General features: G+C 43.0%; 1 protein-coding gene across 1 annotated transcript; it reads right to left on the bottom strand.

Annotated features, from left to right (window-relative positions):
- Positions 1-11,713: 11,713 nt before the first annotated feature.
- DPPA4 (developmental pluripotency associated 4) lies at positions 11,714-18,496 on the bottom strand. Its single transcript, XM_059063631.1, has 7 exons — positions 18,473-18,496; positions 16,562-16,721; positions 15,490-15,653; positions 15,352-15,402; positions 14,950-15,229; positions 13,269-13,464; positions 11,714-11,744 (listed from the first exon to the last, which is right to left on the bottom strand). Exons 1-7 carry the CDS (start codon positions 18,494-18,496, stop codon positions 11,714-11,716), a joined length of 906 nt encoding a protein of 301 aa, XP_058919614.1.
- Between the last annotated feature and the right edge of the window lie 363 nt (positions 18,497-18,859).

Here is an 18,859-nt window from a genome sequence, read left to right as displayed (position 1 = left end):
TGTTGTGGAGCACAGGCTGTAGGCCAGGGGGCTTCAGTAGTTGTGGCACACGGGCTTAGTTGCTTTGCACCCTGCGGGATCTTCTTGGACCAGGGATTGAACCCGTGTCCCCTGCATTGGCAGGTGGATTCTTAACCACTGTGCCATGAAGGAAGTCTCCCTACCCATTCTTGATGATGCTTGATGTATGTTACCTCAAGTTGAGTTTCATAACTAGGGAATTTAGTGTCTGTGCTGTGCGCACCAGGGTGAGATAGGAAGCAATTTTATTTATTTATTTTTAATTAAATTATTCTGTTTATTTATTTATTTATTGGCTGTGCTACGTGGCATGCAGTATCTTATTTCTCCGACCAGGGATCGAACCTGCTCCCCTTGCAGTGGAACTGCAGAGTCTTAACCACTGGACCACCAGGGAAGTCACAGGAAGCAGTTTTAGAGGTTTAGAATTGGTGTCCCCACTGTGATAGCTCTTACCCCACAGGCCAAGGACCCAATGTCATGGTTACTTCATCTGTCAAGTATATCAATTCCAATTATACATTCAGAGACTGAGAAAATGATTCCTGGGTGTCTTCATAAAAACAGTGGGTCTGGGCTTCCCTGGTGGTGCAGTGGTTGGGAGTCCGTCTGCCGATGCAGGGGACACGGGTTCGTGCCCCGGTCCAGGAAGATCCCACATGCTGCGGAGCGGCTGGGCCCGTGAGCCATAGCCGCTGAGCCTGTGCGTCCGGAGCCTGTGCTCCGCAACGGGAGAGGCCACAACAGTGAGAGGCCCACGTACCACAAAAAAAAAAAACAAAAAAAACAAACAGTGGGCCTTCTGGAGCTAGATTTTAGCCAGGACTCAGCTATTACGGGGCTCCTTTAAGCCCCCAACCTAACAAAAAGGGGGTCATGATGATAATTGGGGTATCAAAGTCAACACAGATCCTGTGTCCAATAGTCTTGAAAATGTCTCATTTCTGTTTTCCAGTGTACAGTCACATCATTAAATGCCTATATATCCCTTTGGAGAAAGACAGGGGGAATAATTATAAGAAATACTTGTTATGGTGGTTACAGGGTCCTTCTTCACAGGAAGCCGCCATCTCATCTCCTAGTGGGTTCTGGATCTGAAAATCAGCTCAGGTCTGGGAGCTAAGCAAGAGATGGTGACTTCTTACTAGAATGACTGCCCTCAGCCTCCTGCTCCTCTATCCTTGACTTTGACTGTAGCTGTTAAGAAGCATCCTTTTTCATAATAGATACATGTATTAAATCATTATGTTGTACACCTCAAACTTGTACAATGTTACATGTCAATTATATCTCAATAAAACTGGAAAAATTTTAAATACAAGTAATTGTTTACTTCCACATTTAAAAAAAGAAGAAGCAGCATCCTTGTTGGCTGCCCATCTACTTTGCCCCTAGCTGTCATGTGCTACTAACCATCTCCACAGCCCCCTGTGAATCTAGCCCCCTTGGCTGCCCTCCAACCCTCCTGGTAATTGCAGCCTCCTTGTTTCTGCTGGTTAAGTGTCACCATATGACTCGTTTACCTCAGGGACCATAATCCCCAGAATGACATTAACAAGCCCAACTCTGTGACTGCCTCACCTACCATCAGCCTTGTCTCAGCAATACTGGTGCTCCCTTCTCCAGCATGTTCCTGCTGGCCTTGGTGAATGCTGGGCCCTCCTGAGGAACATTCTCTGGTAGGTGTCTGCCCTCACATAACTTGTCCATCCCTGCAGATTCACTTTCCTCAGCTTCTTTATTCCCTCCTCTACCCTCTGCCAGGGCAGCTTGGGCATTTATACTTTGCTCAGTGTTGGCTGTCACTTGCCTTGGGCCTCTAAGAATCATCCTCGCAGTGAATTTGTCCCATCTCCTGGGATCCTTGCTAGTATATTGAATCCCGTGCAAAGAGAAAATATCCCTCCAAGACAATAAATTCTTTCTTATCTAATGTTGTATCCCAGTCCTTTTGGTCAGTTGCTTTTAAAACCTAACACAAGAATTATTTCCCTAGCTCCTGCCAGAACATGCTGGCTAATGTCTCCGGATCCTTTGGTGGATATTCTCTGTCCTCCCTTGCCAGACCCATCACTTCCTCAGCTGGGTTATGCTGGAATGTAATTCTCAGTTATTGGCCCAGTAGCTGGGAGAGGAGTATGGAGGAACTTTTGAGGGGAGTACCTGTCACTGTTACCTTTTGGGAGTGGGGCCTGTGCAGCATCCTCCAGCATACAGGTAGTGTTAGTTCTTACTAGGGAACCACGGACCAGCTCTGTAAAGTCTGAGAATTCACAGGACCCTACAGAGCTGACACTCTCAGGGGCACCCACTCCCATACCCCCACCTGATGTTTCAGGGTCCAAGATTTTCCCAATCAGGTTGCTGACTTTAGCATGACAGACCTGCCTCGGCTAAAATTTTAAGTCTCTAGCTCTGCAACTTCAACTATGAGAGCTTCTGTTTGCTGTGTCCATTCATCTAACAGCAGGAGATGTGGGCCTCTGTAAATTACTAGGGGCTGTTTGGCTCTCACATCTCACACTTCATCTTCCAATGCTTGTTAATGGCCTTCAGTTTCTCATTATCCTACTGATGGACATTAATATGACTTACAAGTAACCAGCCAACTCCACTAACTTTGTAGTTCCTTTTACACCTATATTTTCCAAATGCCTGAATTACTGCATTTGTGAGGGCATTCCCCTCCACAAAGGACATTTTCCCAGATCACCTCCAGTAAAATCTTTAGCAATTGGACCACCATCGTGGGCCAGGGATTATCCATCCCCCATATGGCACTCAGAATGTTCTCCTTTTGTGTTCACCAGCAGGTCAGTGAGCCAGTTCCAGAATCTCATCTTATTACCTGGTTTTTCCTGACTGCTCCTGGCATGATATGTATTTGTTCATAGGTTCCAAGAAGCAGATGGCAAGAAGGGATTAGGTATGCAAGAGATTCGATATAGAAAATAACTGCGAATGAAAGTAAGAAGGGAGCTGGAAGACTGGGAGAGTTGTCAGACCATGATGTAGGTCTGACCCCTGTGAAGGAGAAGGAAGGGAGTATGGGTAGGAAGAGTCTTGAACTGCAGTGCAGTTCTAAGAAAGTTTCAGCAAGGCTGATGAAGAGTCATTGAGTCTAAGCAATAAGAATGCCTCTGCTTTAGAATCCCTGCTACACTTAGTGGCTGGAAAGAGCAGATGGGAGTTATAGCATAGGTGTGAACTTCACAGCAGTGGTGTTAAAAATGGGGCCAGTGACCTGCAGTACAGAGTTGAAAGGCACATTTGCATGATCTCCACACCATAATGCTATACTCCCTTTGCTTGAATGCCTTGAAGAAAGGGAAGAGAAATAGAGTATGCTTAGGTTGGGGCATTCCTGGTCTGAGCACATCAACACTTTATTCTTCCCTCTGAAATTATAATTACACTCAATGATGGGGAAAGAGCAGGGGCCAAATCACTTGGCTTAGAAATCAATTCAGGAAAGACGTTGACATCTGCCCGTAGTAAGTGAGCTGCCGCAAGTGGAGAGAAGCTTTATGGAAAAATATTTCCCAACCTATGGACTGTTAAATGGTAAGTGGCTTGTTCCATCACTTTATTTCCATTTGAAGCTGTTTAAAATTGAGCTTCTTACCTCTTCCTGACCAGCACTATTATCAGTCTTACCAGAGACTTTCTGGGTCCAGGACTCAGAAGTGGCAGTAAAAATAGCTAGGGCAACTACAATAGAGTTGTCTGATCTTGAACCTTTTCTTGAACATAATAGTTGTACAGTCCCTTTGTCTGAGTTATTTATCACAAATCTTTTAGCCATGTCAAGGGTAGTGGCCACTGCAATGCGCTGAGGCATTGCTGGACTAGCTAATACCAGGTCTCTCTCTCTCTTGCTCTCTCTCTCTCTCTTTTTTTGGTGGGGAGGGGTTGGTTTAAGTTGATATATATATATATATATATATATATATATATATATATATATATTTTTTTTTTCCTTCCAGTTGTATCTGGATAATATCTGTTCTCCTCTCAAATGTGACAATTTCTGGACCATTTCTGCTGAGGTGAGCATATTCTGCAAACAGGTCTCATGATCAGTGTTCAAAAGTAAGGTACTACTACCATTTTTTAAAAGATGAACATTGTTTATCTCAATAGTTCAAAATAGAGTATGGAGAGAGTAATGTATGGTAGTAGACACTAAGAATAATATCCTCCCCTTCTCTATCTGTCTGCTTTCTCTGGCCTTGCTTTATACCAAAATTAGGCAAAATGATTCAATGTAAGAATTATGATTTTGTAGCATTAATGTCTTTCTAACAAGTGACTTTGTAAAAAATGCATGTTTACACAATCTCTCATAAATTGTTTATTTTTTCTGGAGAGAATAAGAGGGAAATAAAAGTTAATAAAAGGATTCACATTCCCGTCTTTGTTCTGAGCAGTACAAATTCCCAGTTTACTAACCTTGCTATCACTACTCAAATTATGTTGTTGGCACCAACTACCCCAAAGTGTTCAAGATAGCCCATCCACAGGAGGCAGACTGCTTGGCTAGGGAAGTATTCTATTTGGGGCAACTTAACATTGAAGAACAGAAGCTAAGAGTTTAATAAAATAGTCATAAATAGCATTTGCGTAGACTGTCAATATATGAAGTATATTATATATATTATCTCATTAATTCTTATAATCCTGTGAGATAAATATTATGATCACTGCTATTTAGGTAACAGATACTCAATATCAACCGTCTACTAAAATAGCACATCTGGTCTCAAACCTAGGTCTTAGACTTCTTACTTCCTTAATCTTTGCAGGTCATTAACACTTTGCCCAACATACATGTGTGTCTTCTTTTTTGTTTCTATAGTCCCCACTCACAGGTCAGATCATTGCATTAGATTGTAGTTGAGTTATATTAACCATCTAGGGCAATGAAGTCTTAGAATTTAACACAGTTGACTGTTATCTTCATTTCCTAATACCTTCCACACTACATACAACCCACCTGCATTCCATTATTGCCTTCTGCTACTTTGCAGAACTCCTTACACACTGCATTCTACTTAAGGCTAGATATTTTCTTACAGAGGAACATACATGCATTCTTCTTGCAAGAAACATAACTATCCCTAAAACATTACAACACAATACCAAATATCATTTTTCTAGAGTTAGTCTCTCCTGTTGGACCTGCAACAAGCTGCTTTTCCCATTACTCATTGACCCAGAAAACTCATCAAAGTCCCTGTAGGATTTTTGCTGCAAAAGGTGACATGCTGATTCTAAATTTATATATAAAGAACTCCTCAAGCTCAATAATAAGAAAACAATTCCCCCCTCAACCCCGCTGCCAAAAAAAAGAGCAAAATACTTTAACAGCCACTCCATCAAGAAGCTATATGGGGGGCAAATTAATACCACAATTAAGATACCACTATACACCTATTAGAATAGCTAAAATTAAAGTCTGATCATATCAAGTGTTGATGAGGATATCATACGTTTCTGGTGAGAATGCAATATGTTACCACTATTTTGGAAAACTGTGTGAGAGTTTCTTGTATAGCTAATCATACTTAATATATGACTCAGCAATCTCCCTCCTTAGATATTTACCCCCAAATGAGTGAAACTTGAATGTACACACAAAAAACTGTATATGATGGTTTATAGAGGGCTTATTTATAATCAACAAAACCTAGAAATAACCAAATATCCTTCAACTGGTGAATGGTGTAGGAGCAGAAAACTCTTCTTTTCTAGGTAGTTTGGCCGGTCTAATAATTAAATTGACATGAGACAAATTAACAGGAGAAAATCAAATTTTGTATGTGTGGGAGCCCCATAAAAATATGTGGACTCCCTGGCAGTCAGGTAACTGAGGCGTATATACCATCCCAAGCTAAAGAGAAGGGGTAGGGGTCTGGGGCTTCAAAGGGGAGGAAGACAGTTCTCAGGAAGATGAGAAGAGCAAATGTTTGGTAAACAAATGTGTGGTCTGCCATGTAGATAAGTCTTTTTTTTTTTTTGATCATGTCATGCATCATGCAGGATCTTAGTTCCCTGACCAGGGATCAAACCTGTGCCCTCTGTATTGAGAGCGTGGAGTCTTAACCACTGGACTGCTGGGGAAGTCCTGTTAATAAGTCTTTCTTATATAAAATATTATCTCTAGTAATAGCTTTCTTCCTAGTATAGGTCCTCTATCTAAATTCTTTGAGGCAGTTAAGGGGAAGGTAAAAAGCTCTTTCTGAATCTGCTGGTCCCTGCTTGTCTTCAGCTCATAATAATCCGTATGCCAAAGCCACATTCTGGGGTGGCATATTCTGGTCTCCCTCAATGGATAAACAAACATGGAATATCCACACAATGGAATACTACTGTTCCTCAATAAAAAGGAACAAACTGGTGATACATTCAAAAATATGAGTCAACCTCAAGTGCCTTATACTAAATTAAAGAACCCAGACTCATTCCATTTATAAGACATCCTGGAAAAGATGAAATTATAGGAACAGAAAATAGATCTTTGGTTTACAGGAGTTGAGGAGGAGAAAGGAGTTAACTACAAAGAGGCAAGAAGGAATTTTCTGGAGCAATGGAAGTTCTAGCTGATGGTAGTTACATGGCTGCATGCGTTTATCAAAATTCAAAGGATTAGGGGCTTCCCTGGTGGAGCAGTGGTTGAGAGTCCGCCTGCCGATGCAGGGGACACGGGTTCGTGCCCCGGTCCGGGAAGATCCCACATGCCGCGGAGCGGCTGGGCCCATGAGCCATGGCCGCTGAGCCTGCGCGTCCGGAGCCTGTGCTCCGCAACGGGAGTGGCCACAACAGTGAGAGGCCCGCGTACCGCAAAAAAAAAAAAAAATTCAGAGGATTATACATTAAAATGGGTGAATTTCACTGTATGTAAATAAACCTATATGTTCAATAAACCTGACTAAGGCTGGAGAGATTAATTAAATTCCCAAAGCCACACAGCTTTGAAATGGCTAATAAGTGCTTGGTAATTACATATCAGCTCAGTGCAGAAAATAAAAATAGAGACAAAACATAGTAGAAATTACAGCAGTTACTCTTGGCTGAGTGCCTATCACTTTCCTAACGTAATTGTTTTACATACATTACTTTTTTCAACCTAGCAACCTCGCAAGTGTGAGTTGTTACCTTCATTTTAAAAATCAAGTGAACTGGGCTTCCCTGGTGGCGCGGTGCTTCAGAGTCTGCCTGCCCATGCAGGGGACACGGGTTCGTGCCCCGGTCCGGGAGGATCCCACATGCCGCGGAGCGGCTGGGCCCGTGAGCCATGGCCACTGAGCCTGCGCGTCCGGAGCCTGTGCTCCGCAACGGGAGAGGCCACAACAGTAAGAGGCCCGCATACCATTAAAAAAAAAAAAAAAAAGACAACGCTTGGGCTCTTGTGTTTCTTAACAGTAAGAAATAAGTGGTGACTTCCAATCCAGTATGGATAAAAACACGTTGTAGTTTTAAGAATTGAAATATAGAGACTTCCCTGGTGGTCCAGTGGCTAAGACTCTGTGCTTCCACTGCAGGGGGCATGGGTTTAATTGCTGGTCTGGGAACTAAGATCCCCCATGCTGCTCTGTGCGGCCAAAAAAAAAAAAAAAAAAGGGAATATATCAAATAAAGTTATCAGAGAAGATTTAATCAGGGCTTTGCGGGAAGACCAGAAAAAATCAAGTTCTGACCTTCATTTTCCAGTGTTAGAGCTGCAGGAGTTCTGAGTTGCTGAGGAAATCTTGTCCAGTCTCTGTGAACTTCTTCTATAAGCCTTCTCAGTGTTATAAATCTCCCGAATGTATTGGGGCACTCCTCCTTGTCATCCATCATGAGAAAAAACAGGACCTCCTCAAACTCTACTCTGAGGCCTCTGTATACAAATCCTAGGAGTAGAGTCATGTGACAGACGCAATTTCCTCTTTGATCTCCAAACTAAACCTTTTTTTTTTACTTTGAGGTAAAATTTACAGTAAAATACACAGATTTTTTTTTTTTAATGTGGACCATTTTTTAAAGTCTTTATTGAATTTGTTACAATACTGCTTCTGTTTTATGTTTTGATTTTTGACCATGAGGCATGTGGGATCTTAGCTCCCCAACCAGGGATCAAACCCACACCCCGCTGCACTGGAAGGCAAAGTCTTAACCACTGGATCTGCCAGGGAAGTCCCAAAATACACAGATCTTAAGTGTACAGTTTGATAAGTTTTGAAAAATAGTAGGCAATTCCCTAGTCGAGACAGAAAATATTTCCATCACCACAGAATTTTCTCTTTGCCCCTTACAGGAGATTCTGGCCACTCCCACCCCATGGGTTAGTTGGATAAAGAAGTGGCATCTTATTTACTTTGGGTAGGTGGACTGTTCCTCTTCTTACTTATCTTGATTACCAAATGGTTTTTAATATAAAAGATGATGAAGAGAATACAATGTTGTTAATCAACTATACTCCAATAGAAAATAAATTTTTTAAAAAAATGATGAAGAGACTAAAAAATTAAACAATGGAAGTGGTAATTTGTTGACAGACATCAGTTTTAGAATCACTTTTTCCTTACTTTCTATTATCCTCCCCCCAATATCTCGTCCCATTACAGCTTACCTCCATCCACACTAGTCTAAGCTGCCAACATCTCTTGCTAGAGATAAATAACTCCTAACTGGTCTCCTCTAATTCACACCCTCTTCCTCTGGTCCTTCTTCTACACTAGAGGCAAATCATGTTTGCAAAATTCAAGTCTAACATTTCAGCCCAGCCCCTTGAACTCCCAGTGCTTCCCTCTATTTTTTTTTTTTTTTTTTTTTTGCGGTACACGGCCTCTCACTGTTGTGGCCTCTCCCGTTGTGCAGCACAGGCTCCGGACGTGCAGGCTCAGCAGCCATGGCTCACGGGCCCAGCCGCTCCGCGGCATGTGGGATTTTCCCGGACCGGGGCACGAACCTGTGTCCCCTGCATCGGCAGGCGGACTCTCAACCACTGCGCCACCAGGGAAGCCCCTATTTTTTAAGATAAAGGCAAAACAAAGGATTTCTCTTGTCTGGGCTTCCATTCCTTTCCACTCTCAACCAGTTCCCTGGTTCTGAACTCTCAACACACTGGCCTTTCAGTTTTCTTGTTTCCCACCTCAGGAGCCTCACAACCCTTTCTACTGGCTGGAATGTCCTTTCTTCTCCTTTTTTAATTCTTATTTGCCATTCAATCTGATGTCAGCTCAAAACTCTTTCTCAGAGAAATCTGTCCCTTTAAGTAGTGGACTCAGAAATGAAAAGGAACGTCTTTTGGAGTGATTTACCTCCTTCAGGCCATTCCAATCTAGGTTTTCCTGGCCAGGAACAAAAGATGACTCAAGTTAATTCTTCTAAAGAGAAGTGTCTTCTGGACCCATTTACTTCATCTTTTGCCATCTGATATGTCTACCCCTTAGTAATGGAAGTTCTTTTTCCTCTTCTTTCAAGAAATACAATTTTAGCTATATCCTTCAGGTAAGGCTGATTGAAATACTGGGTGATTACTGCCATTCTTAACACTTCGGCCCTTCATATTCTAAAACAGGAGGGTGGCTCATGGAGGAAACACAAATCCTGCTTTTTTTTTTTTTTTTTGCGGTACGCGGGCCTCTTACTGTTGTGGCCTCTCCCGTTGCGGAGCGCAGGCTCCGGACGCGCAGGCTCAGCGGCCATGGCTCACGGGCCCAGCCGCTCCGCGGCATGTGGGATCTTCCTGGACCGGGGCACGAACCCATGTCTCCTGCATTGGCAGGAGGACTCTCAACCACTGCGCCACCAGGGAAGCCCCTGCTAAACAGTTTTAAAAGAATTTACTAGACACCTTCCAAAATTGTATTTTGGAGGAAATTAAACTATGAGATTTATGGCGGAACTAGAAAACAGAATACTGCGTGTTACAACAGAGAAGTATTTTCTTTCCAAAAGGTAACTCAAAGCAATTTATTTTCCTAGAGAATATAGATAGGACAGAGGTCTATTCTTTAATATTGGTTTCTAAGAAACTTGTAATCCATCTCCTTTTATAATTCACTTCATACCTTCTCATTCATCATCCATTAAATAAACATTTATTGAGTACCAACTATGTGTCAGGCTGTTCTAAGAGGTTGTGATACCTAAGTGCACAAAACCGACAGAAACCCTTTTCTTAAAAAAAAATTATTTTTATTTTTGGCTGTGTTGGGTCATTGCTGTGTGCAGGCTTTTTCTAGTTGTGGCGAGCGGGGGCTATTCTTCATCACGGTGCGCGGGCTTCTCATTGTGGTGGCTTCTCTTGTTGCGGAGCACGGGCTCTAGGCACACGGGCTTCAGAAGTTGTGGCACGTAGGCTCACTAGTTGTGGCTCATGGGCTCTAGAGTGCAGGCTCAGTAGTTGTGGCGCACGGACTTGGTTGCTCCACGGCATGTGGGATCTTCCCGGACCACGGCTTGAACCTGTGTCCCCAGCACTGGCAGGCAGATTCTTATCCACTGCACCACCAGGGAAGTCCCCCAGAAATCCTTTTGTATTGTTAGGGGAAGACAAACAATAAATGACAAATTAACATGTTAGAGGCGACAAGTGTTATGGAAAAATAGAAATCGGGACCCAGGGTGCTTATAGGGCTGGAGAAACAGCTTGTGATTTTAAATAGGGGGTCAGAGTATGCCTTTTTGACAAAGTGGCATTCGAAGAAAGAATTAAAAGAAAGTTTACCATATTGACGTGGGGAAAAGAGCATTCCAGTCAGTGACAAGGCCCTGAGGTAAGAGCGTGTGAGGCATGGTCAAGGACCAGCAAAGGCAGGGTGTTGGAGATGAGGCAGGAGATGAAGGGGCACGGGGTAGAATGCACTTTAGTTAAGGTCTTGGAGGTCATTACAATGACTTTGGTTTTCCCTGAATGGGATCCATGGAAGGGTTTTGAGCAGTGTCATGATCTGACATATTTCAAAAGGATCATTTCACATAAACAATTGAGAATTTTGTTTTAAAATAAAAGCTTTAATTTCAAAATTTTCTAGTTGCCTTTTTACTAGAGGCACTATAATTTATCATTCAATGTAGGACACTTAATAATTTACATATAAGTAAAATACAGACATCTTAAGTGCATAGCTCTGTGAATATTTACATATGGGTGCATCTAAGTAACTGCTACCCAAAACAAGGTAAGCTCACTTAATTATACGGAGACAAGAGGCATTATCAGGACTGATTGCTTCCTTGTGAATAGATTCTTTGGGGCAAGAATATTATCAGTGATATATCGTATCACATCAGGAAACACATTGCTGCTCTTACCATTCCTGGTGATAAGTTTGAATACTTGGTTAAGGTGTACATAACCAAATTTGAACTTTTGCCTATAAGCCCCATCTTTCCCAATGTAGAAATTTACTTGAGGCACTTTCAAGTAAATTAATTCCATTCATTGAATTAGCATTTTAAAAATGTCCCCATCTCCTTTCTCGTCTGCTCCCTTAGGGCTGGGAATCTTTGGAGAGATAGCCACTTCCACTTCTGGCAGTTCACAGGCTTTTTTTTTCATGCAACCCTGTAAGCAGGAAGCATGGAGAGCGCAGAGTGGCCCAGAGTTAAGCTGTCAAATATCACCATGGAGTTGATTTGTAGTCACTTCTCTCTCATTAATTATAATCATAGCTGTACCCTTTTTACTGGTATTGTGATCTCACTGCAGACTTTTCATTAATACTTTATTCCTAAAAAGCAAATGAAATGTTTTAGAATCAAGACGAAAAATATCAAATTGCATTCTTGAAAATAACCAAGAAACCCACTCCTGGAATGCCAATAAAATTGCCCTTGGGACTTCCCTGGTGGTCCAGTGGTTAGGACTCAGTTCTTTCACTACTGCCATAGCCCCAGGTTCAATCCCTGGTCAGGGAACTAAGATCCCACAGCTTGAGCTACCCCCAACCCTGCCCCACTGAGGCTTCTATCCTCTGCCAGCTGCCCTAGATCTCTGGTGTTCAGTCATCATGACGCCAAAAGTGGGTCCCCAGCAGGCCAACAGAGAGCTCGGGATGAAACCCAGGATGATTCCTGGACAATTACAGGGTGAGGAGATGGATCCCTGGGAGCCAAGTCTGGGCTGCTCCAAGCCCGTCTATTCAGAGGGATGGGCTTCTTTCCCTCTTCCTGCTCTGCAGGCCCCTCTCCCAAGCTAAGCCCGGAAACACACTTGGCCCAATTTAACAGAAAACACATGGCAATCCCCTCCAAGCATCCTACTGCTCCCCTTCTCCATTTGTATCTTTCAGAAAATACCTCCAATTGTAGCCTCTCTTTCTCTCCTCCCCTTATTCAACCATCCCCAAATTATCTATATATATATATATTTTTTTTCGGTATGCAGGCCTCTCACTGCTGTGGACTCTCCCGTTGCGGAGCACAGGCTCCGGACGCGTAGGCTCAGCGGCCATGGCTCACGGGCCCAACCGCTCCGCAGCATGTGGGATCTTCCCGGACCGGGGCACGAACCCGTGTCCCCTGCATCGGCAGGCGGACTCTCAACCACTGCACCACCAGGAAAGCCCTCTATATTCTTTATCGCTTTGAATCCCTTATATTTTCCAAGCAAGTATGTTATCTCTACCTTCTTTATAAGACAATTTCCCCATGCAAATTCTCCCCACTGATTTCATATTTCAGGTTTTCTCCTTGTTTCTTTTCTGTCTCCTTTAACATGACCCTAAAACACTGCTGTTCCTTGAAGCTCTGTCCTCAACCCAATGCAACTCTTCTCCTTATCAGTGTTCAAGTAATTACTGAAAAACTATGTAGAAGCCAGGTTTTTCTGACTTCCTCCTTTCCGTCTAGACAATTCTTCCCTTAAATTAAGAAACCTCTTCTTTGATACCAGTCATCACATGGTGATACAGTTGTTTACGTACCAGTCATCCCCCTTAGACCGTAGGCCACCTAAAAGGAGGGTTTTTTTGCTAGTCATTATTTCTGTGTAGTGCGTATACAGGTAATACAGTAATTATACAATTGGTTACTGCTCCAAAAGTATGGGTCTCCAGGTAGAAGCATTATGCCTTGACATATAAATGCCCTTTCTCCTAGGAATACACTTACTCAAGTAAAACTTTTTGTGAAAATCTTTATTGACAACTTGTGCTTGAAATACAGGGCTAATTAAGATGAATATGTATCTCCTCTTTCCCCCAACTAAAACCCAGATGCCCACTTTTAGTGTGTAGAGGGTACCAGGTGGTTACCTGTGCACACACTCAGGGCACAGCATGTTGTCCTCCAGGTGTGGGGGAGGAAGATTGCCCGCAGGCGGCAAGAAAAGCGCAGACACCCTCCTTCGTTTTTCAGGCACCCAAGCCTGTCCGCCATGAAATTGTAAATGAACCCAGCCCTCTTTGTTAGCAGGGAGACCTCTACCATGAACCACGCACCACCAGACCCCTGGGGAAGGAAAGAGAGGTTCAGTACGGGCATAGCAAGACCAAAGTCTACTAAACTTCGAGGTTGCATCATGGCCTTTGATGCTACTGTCTTCCTCAAGCGCCAGCTCCCAGTTATGAACCCTGAAACCTAACTTACTCTACCCTGTTCCCCTTTAGAAAACAATGCAAAAACAGTTCCTGTTAAATATTTTAAAAGAAACAAAACATACATCTGGATGTGTAGAGGCAAGTGGGTAGATGACAGTGTGGCTGGGAGGGTGGCAAAGCTTTTCCTCTGCCCGTCTTAGGTTTTCACCTGGGACTCTAACAAAGAGACTAACAAGGGAAAAACAGTTGATGAATTCATGCAGTGCACATACTGCAGGAAAAACGCAAAAACTAGCTCAAAATGGCAGCTTAGAATTCCATCTTATGTAACATCTTTGACAAAGAACAATACAATTTGCAAAGAAATGACAGGACAAAGGGAAGCAGTTTTAGGCTCCCAAGGGTGGCAAACAGTGGGAAGGTAAATATACGGGAGGAAACTAATGGATGAGGTTTCTTTGCTGGTTGCTCTGGTGCCCCCTTTCAGTGGATAAGTCTGTCTCCAGCAAAAGGAGAATAGATAATCCTGCCTTAGGCCGAAAAGGGAGAGCTTTTTTGGGTTTACTGCTTTTTGATTGCCTTCAGCTCAAGATTTTTATGGCAAAGAGGTATATTTTGGGGTGACGTTCTGGTTTCCTTCAATAGAAAGACTAAACCAGAGTGGTCTGGGAAGGCCCTCATAAAATAAGTTCAGAGGTCTCAACTCTTTTTTTTTTTTTAGCGACATCAATGGTTTAATGGATGGGGGAATCTTACATGTCTGAAGCAAGATCCTGGAGCAACACCCCACTATGTGCAACAAACAGTGGGCAGGGCCTGGCCCCAGGCTTTGCTCCTAAGGGGAGGGGGAGGTTACCAGTAATAGGGGGACAGGGGTCTCAACAGGCATTGTAATGTCCTAACCAGTTCATGGTCCTAATTTTATCTCCTGTAACTCTCACAACAACATCATGAGGTAGGTATTATTATTAACCTGCATTACCACGAGCAAACTGGGAACTAGATTAAATAACAGTTGATGCCACTTACTTGACAGATGCTAGAAGATCCAGGGCTTTAGCTCAGGCAGTTGATTTTAGAGACTGCTTTTACTTTTAATTCTTTAAAGGAGGCGAAAAGAAATGAAGCCAGATTTCTATCCCCTTCTGATGACCTCATTAATTTAGATCACTGGTTCTCAAAGTGTGGTCCCCAGATTAGCCGTGCCTGGGAGATTGTTAGAAATGTAAATTCCTAGGGCCTACCCAGACCTGAACCAGAAAAATGTGTGGATGGGGCCCAGGAATCACCAGGTCTTCGGATGATTTTGATAATACCCTGAAGTTAATCAGAGGTTAATATCAATTAAACTCATTTTCCCACCTGAACCAGAAGCAGTTCTTACTAATGAGCTTACCACAGGTTTCTTGTGATTGTGTTGACTCCAGGTTCATGGACCTGGCTGTCATTCTACTCCAAGAGGCAAACACAGCTCCCGGGTCAGAGGCAGAAGTTGATACAATTTCCTGAAGAGTAGGAGCTCCTTCAAGGGTAGGTGCTCCCTCCTCAGGAGGGGCAGCCACTTCAGAAGACATCTTTTCATCAGAACATTCCAGAGGTAGTTCCAACTTGTCCATCTTTGACTTTCTTCTCGAGAGTGATAGGATCCTGGCCTCCTGGGCTGTGGCAGGAATGTTCTACATAGAGGGTTTAAAAGATTAAAGACAATTCTTCTACTCACCTTTTGACGCTAAAATAGGTGATTCGGATGAGAATAACTACACCTTCGACGTGGCCAAATTCCCTACAAATTACTCACTTTTTGATGAGGATAGGCATGTTCACAGAGTCGTTTATATCCGTCTAGTTTCTAAGACAAGAGAAAAATGAGTTAATAATCCAACTGAGGCTCGTAGCCTTCCTCCCAAGAGCATCAACTCCCACCCTGGACACTCACCGGGCCTTTGGTGCTCAGCTTTAACTGCTGGCACCAAGCGCGCACAACATCCCTGTGAATCAGATTGACAGGCGGCAGTATAGAAGGTAAAGGAGGAATTGGCATCGTCTTCTTCTGAGGTTTCACAGTGTCACAACATTGTGGCATTTTTCGTGGACAGCAAGCTGAAGGAGAATGAGATAAAACTTAGCAATAATTAACTTTTGTGTAGCCTTTTAAAATGTCAAAAGTACAATCGCTTTTAGTTCTTACAGTCTAATCCCCACCGTAAAATTAAATGACTTGCCAAAGACCACGTAACCTTCAAGGGATAGAACCTCAAAACTCAAACTGACAATATTTCTGAATCCCTCAGTATTTTCACTTCCTAAAACTCCCCACTACTCACGCACACTTGCTCTTTTGTGAGAGCTCTAAACCACAGACCCTGAGGAGGTTGACCTAGAGCTTGCACTTGCGATGCAGGGAATGATAGAAGTTTTAGACCTGAGGTCGTAACTACTAGGCGATGCCTTGCCGTCTCACCACAAAACAAAATAAGGCCACCCAGAAATGCTACACAATGACTAATACCCATAATTCTGGCAGCCCACCCCACTAGGGCAGCACTCTGGTCTCCTGCCGCACCTCACACGCTCTCACCATTCAGGAAAGACTGACGCTAATAGTCACTAGGTTTGACTGAGTGCCCATTACAGGCAGATGAAGTGTAGGCTCTTTACCTAATTATTCTGTGTAAATTACAACTGACCCTCCACCCTGACCTCAATGCAACTCAGCAAGGTAGGTACTTTCCTCATATTTTTAAGGCAGGAAGTAGAGTTTCAAGGATGGGATTTTGAATTTATAGGTCTCTGTCCCCAGATCATTGCACATTAAGATCCTTAACTCCCAGAATCTAGAGTAGGCAAAATAATGATCAGAACCAGGAGGTGAGATTTAAACTAGGCTTCGAAGGAAGTGTAGGATTTGCAGAATACAGGACTGAAATTTCTTCCCTACTTTTTCAGAAAAATCCCTCAGTCTTCTCAGACCCAGGGAAATAGGATTTGAGGAACTGTAGATCTCTTACCGCTGTTATTTTTTACAGATCTTTTTCTTCTGGTCCCCTTTGCCGAGTTTTCTAGTATATCTGGTTTACCAGAAGCCCCCTGTCCCTCTTTGGCATCTACTGATGTACATGTGAATTTGCAACTCATATATTCTTCCTCTGTCTTCTCTGTGGAGTTGCACTGGGGATAGAGGAACCAGAAAGTCACTCCTCTGGGTGTCCAGCCCACCACATACACTACCTGACTTATGACACCCCACATCCAAGGTACCAAGATAATCATTGAACTCCACTGGCAACATGGATTCTTTTCTGGGTATCAGCTTAATACTCAGGTTTATTTATAAGAAAGGGAAGCAGTGATAGAGAAGCGGAAGGCCAATCTGAAAGTATGAGAAAAGGGGAATTCCCTGGCAGTCCAGTGGTTAGCACTCAGCACTTTCACTGCAAGGGCCAGGGTTCAATCCCTGGTTGGGGAATTAAGATCCCACAAGCCTTGGCGGCAAGGTCCAAAAAAAAAAAATGTACGAGAAAAGACATTTTAAAAAATATGTATATATATATAAACAAAAGTCATAGAAGAAACTAGCCTCTGCTTTGGAGAAAGCCCTTACATATCACCCACAATATCCATTATCCCTCACCTGGAAGGCTATTTCCCCCCCCTTTCCCCATACCCACCCCTTTACCTCTTCCAGATAAACCGTTCCCATACTATTGCCCCAAGCTACTGCCACAAAACTACTTTCCTTTCCAACCTAGTTACTTTGCCTGAAAGAATATCACTCAGCTCCACACACACCACCTTCCCTTATATTCATATTCTTAAACCCTTAATCCTTTTTCTGCATCTCACTTCAAGTGTTAGTTCATCTGGTAACCTTTTCTCCACTTTATAGACCAAGACAAATCTACTGCACGTTGCCACATTCCTACCACTTGTCAGTTGCAGTTTTACATTTGCTTGGGCGATTTGATCCACGCCGGTTACTCCATTTGATTATAAGCTCCCCAAGGGTAGAATTCCTTTCCCTCTGGTTGTAGGCACTCAATAAATATTGGTTAATCCAAAAGAAACAAGAGACCAGTGAGAACAAAGCTGTTTGATACAAGGAAACATTTTTTGAGCCTATAGTTTCCATCAGGTATTGTTCCACACCACAGACTCCTTATTTTCCTTCTTTTAATCCCCACAGCAATCCAGCAACAATCTATTATTTTGTTTTTCAGATGCAGAAGCTGAGGCTCAGAGGTTACATAACTAAGGACACACAGGTAGGCACTTGCGATAGAAATTAAACCCCAAATCAATATTAAATCCTAGATTTACTCCCAAATCTAATTCCTATCACCTCCAAGAAGGGAGTACGAATTACATTTTTTACATCTCTATAGCAGGTTTACATTCATATTCAAATCTCACATTGGCATAACACTTACACAAAGTGCTCACTTTGTACCTCACTCATTTTGGGGCTTCCCAAAGTCTTAGTTAAAATTGGGAGGGCAAAAAATGACCTAGCTCTAGGACAGAGAACCCGAGAGCGGTCAGGCTGCACTGGCAGAGGGGTTCAATTTTTCTCAACAAAGCCCCACAGCCTGTCTGACTTAAGTTGCTGTCCTCAGTGCTCCTCAGTACGTCTGGTTTCCCATTGTTCCTTGGCCCTAACGACCCTAAGAAAAGATGAATCCAGATGCAGCAATTTTGGTCTCGAACCGGTGTCTGTAGAAGCGAAATTAAAGGATGTGGTCCAGTATACCAGGGAGCCATCATATCCAGGAACTTGATTTTTTTTTTCAACAAGTGAAGGGAAGGAAATTCTAAGGGACCTTCTTTTCTCCTCAAAAGAGGGAGTAAGTGTACCCAAGAGAAAGAGAAACACGAAGATTGACAAAGACAGACAAAAGCAAACCCATGCAGATTGTACTTACCTCCGTGTTCTTTGCACTCTCCATGCTCAGAAATCTCAAGCTTGATAAAACAAAGACTCTCCTTACTTCTGAAATGGCCCCTGGCCCAAGATTGCTCTTTTAAAGGCTCCTCCTCCTTCCGGCACCCGTAAGCGCTTCTCCTTTTCTCCTCCCCTCTGTTCCTTCCCCCACAACCTGTATAAGCTAAGCTTGCACACTTTCTTATTCATGAGTGACTATTGTATGAATGAATACATAATAACATTCCGGGCCCTTTCCTGTGAGGTTTTAAACATTATTACGGAGGGTGTGGTTCCGGAGACATTGGGAAGTTGAAAATTCCTTCAGAAAAATTCCAAGGGAAAAAGAAAAGTTGCTAGAGACTTCTGAAGGAAATGTGTGACAGGA

The sequence above is a fragment of the Kogia breviceps genome, chromosome 5 (genome assembly GCF_026419965.1).
Source record: "Kogia breviceps isolate mKogBre1 chromosome 5, mKogBre1 haplotype 1, whole genome shotgun sequence".
NCBI classification, from domain to species: domain Eukaryota; kingdom Metazoa; phylum Chordata; class Mammalia; order Artiodactyla; family Physeteridae; genus Kogia; species Kogia breviceps.
This window is presented reverse-complemented; position numbering and strand designations above follow the sequence as displayed.

Coding starts and splice junctions, on each gene's coding strand:
- DPPA4 (XM_059063631.1), bottom strand. CDS start 18,496: ATGGAGAGTGCAAAGAACACGGAG. Junction 16,722..18,472: donor AGAGTGCAAAGAACACGGAG/GTAAGTACAATC, acceptor CTCTATCCCCAG/TGCAACTCCACAGAGAAGAC. Junction 13,465..14,949: donor ACAATCACAAGAAACCTGTG/GTAAGCTCATTA, acceptor TTCCTTCCCCAG/GGGTCTGGTGGTGCGTGGTT.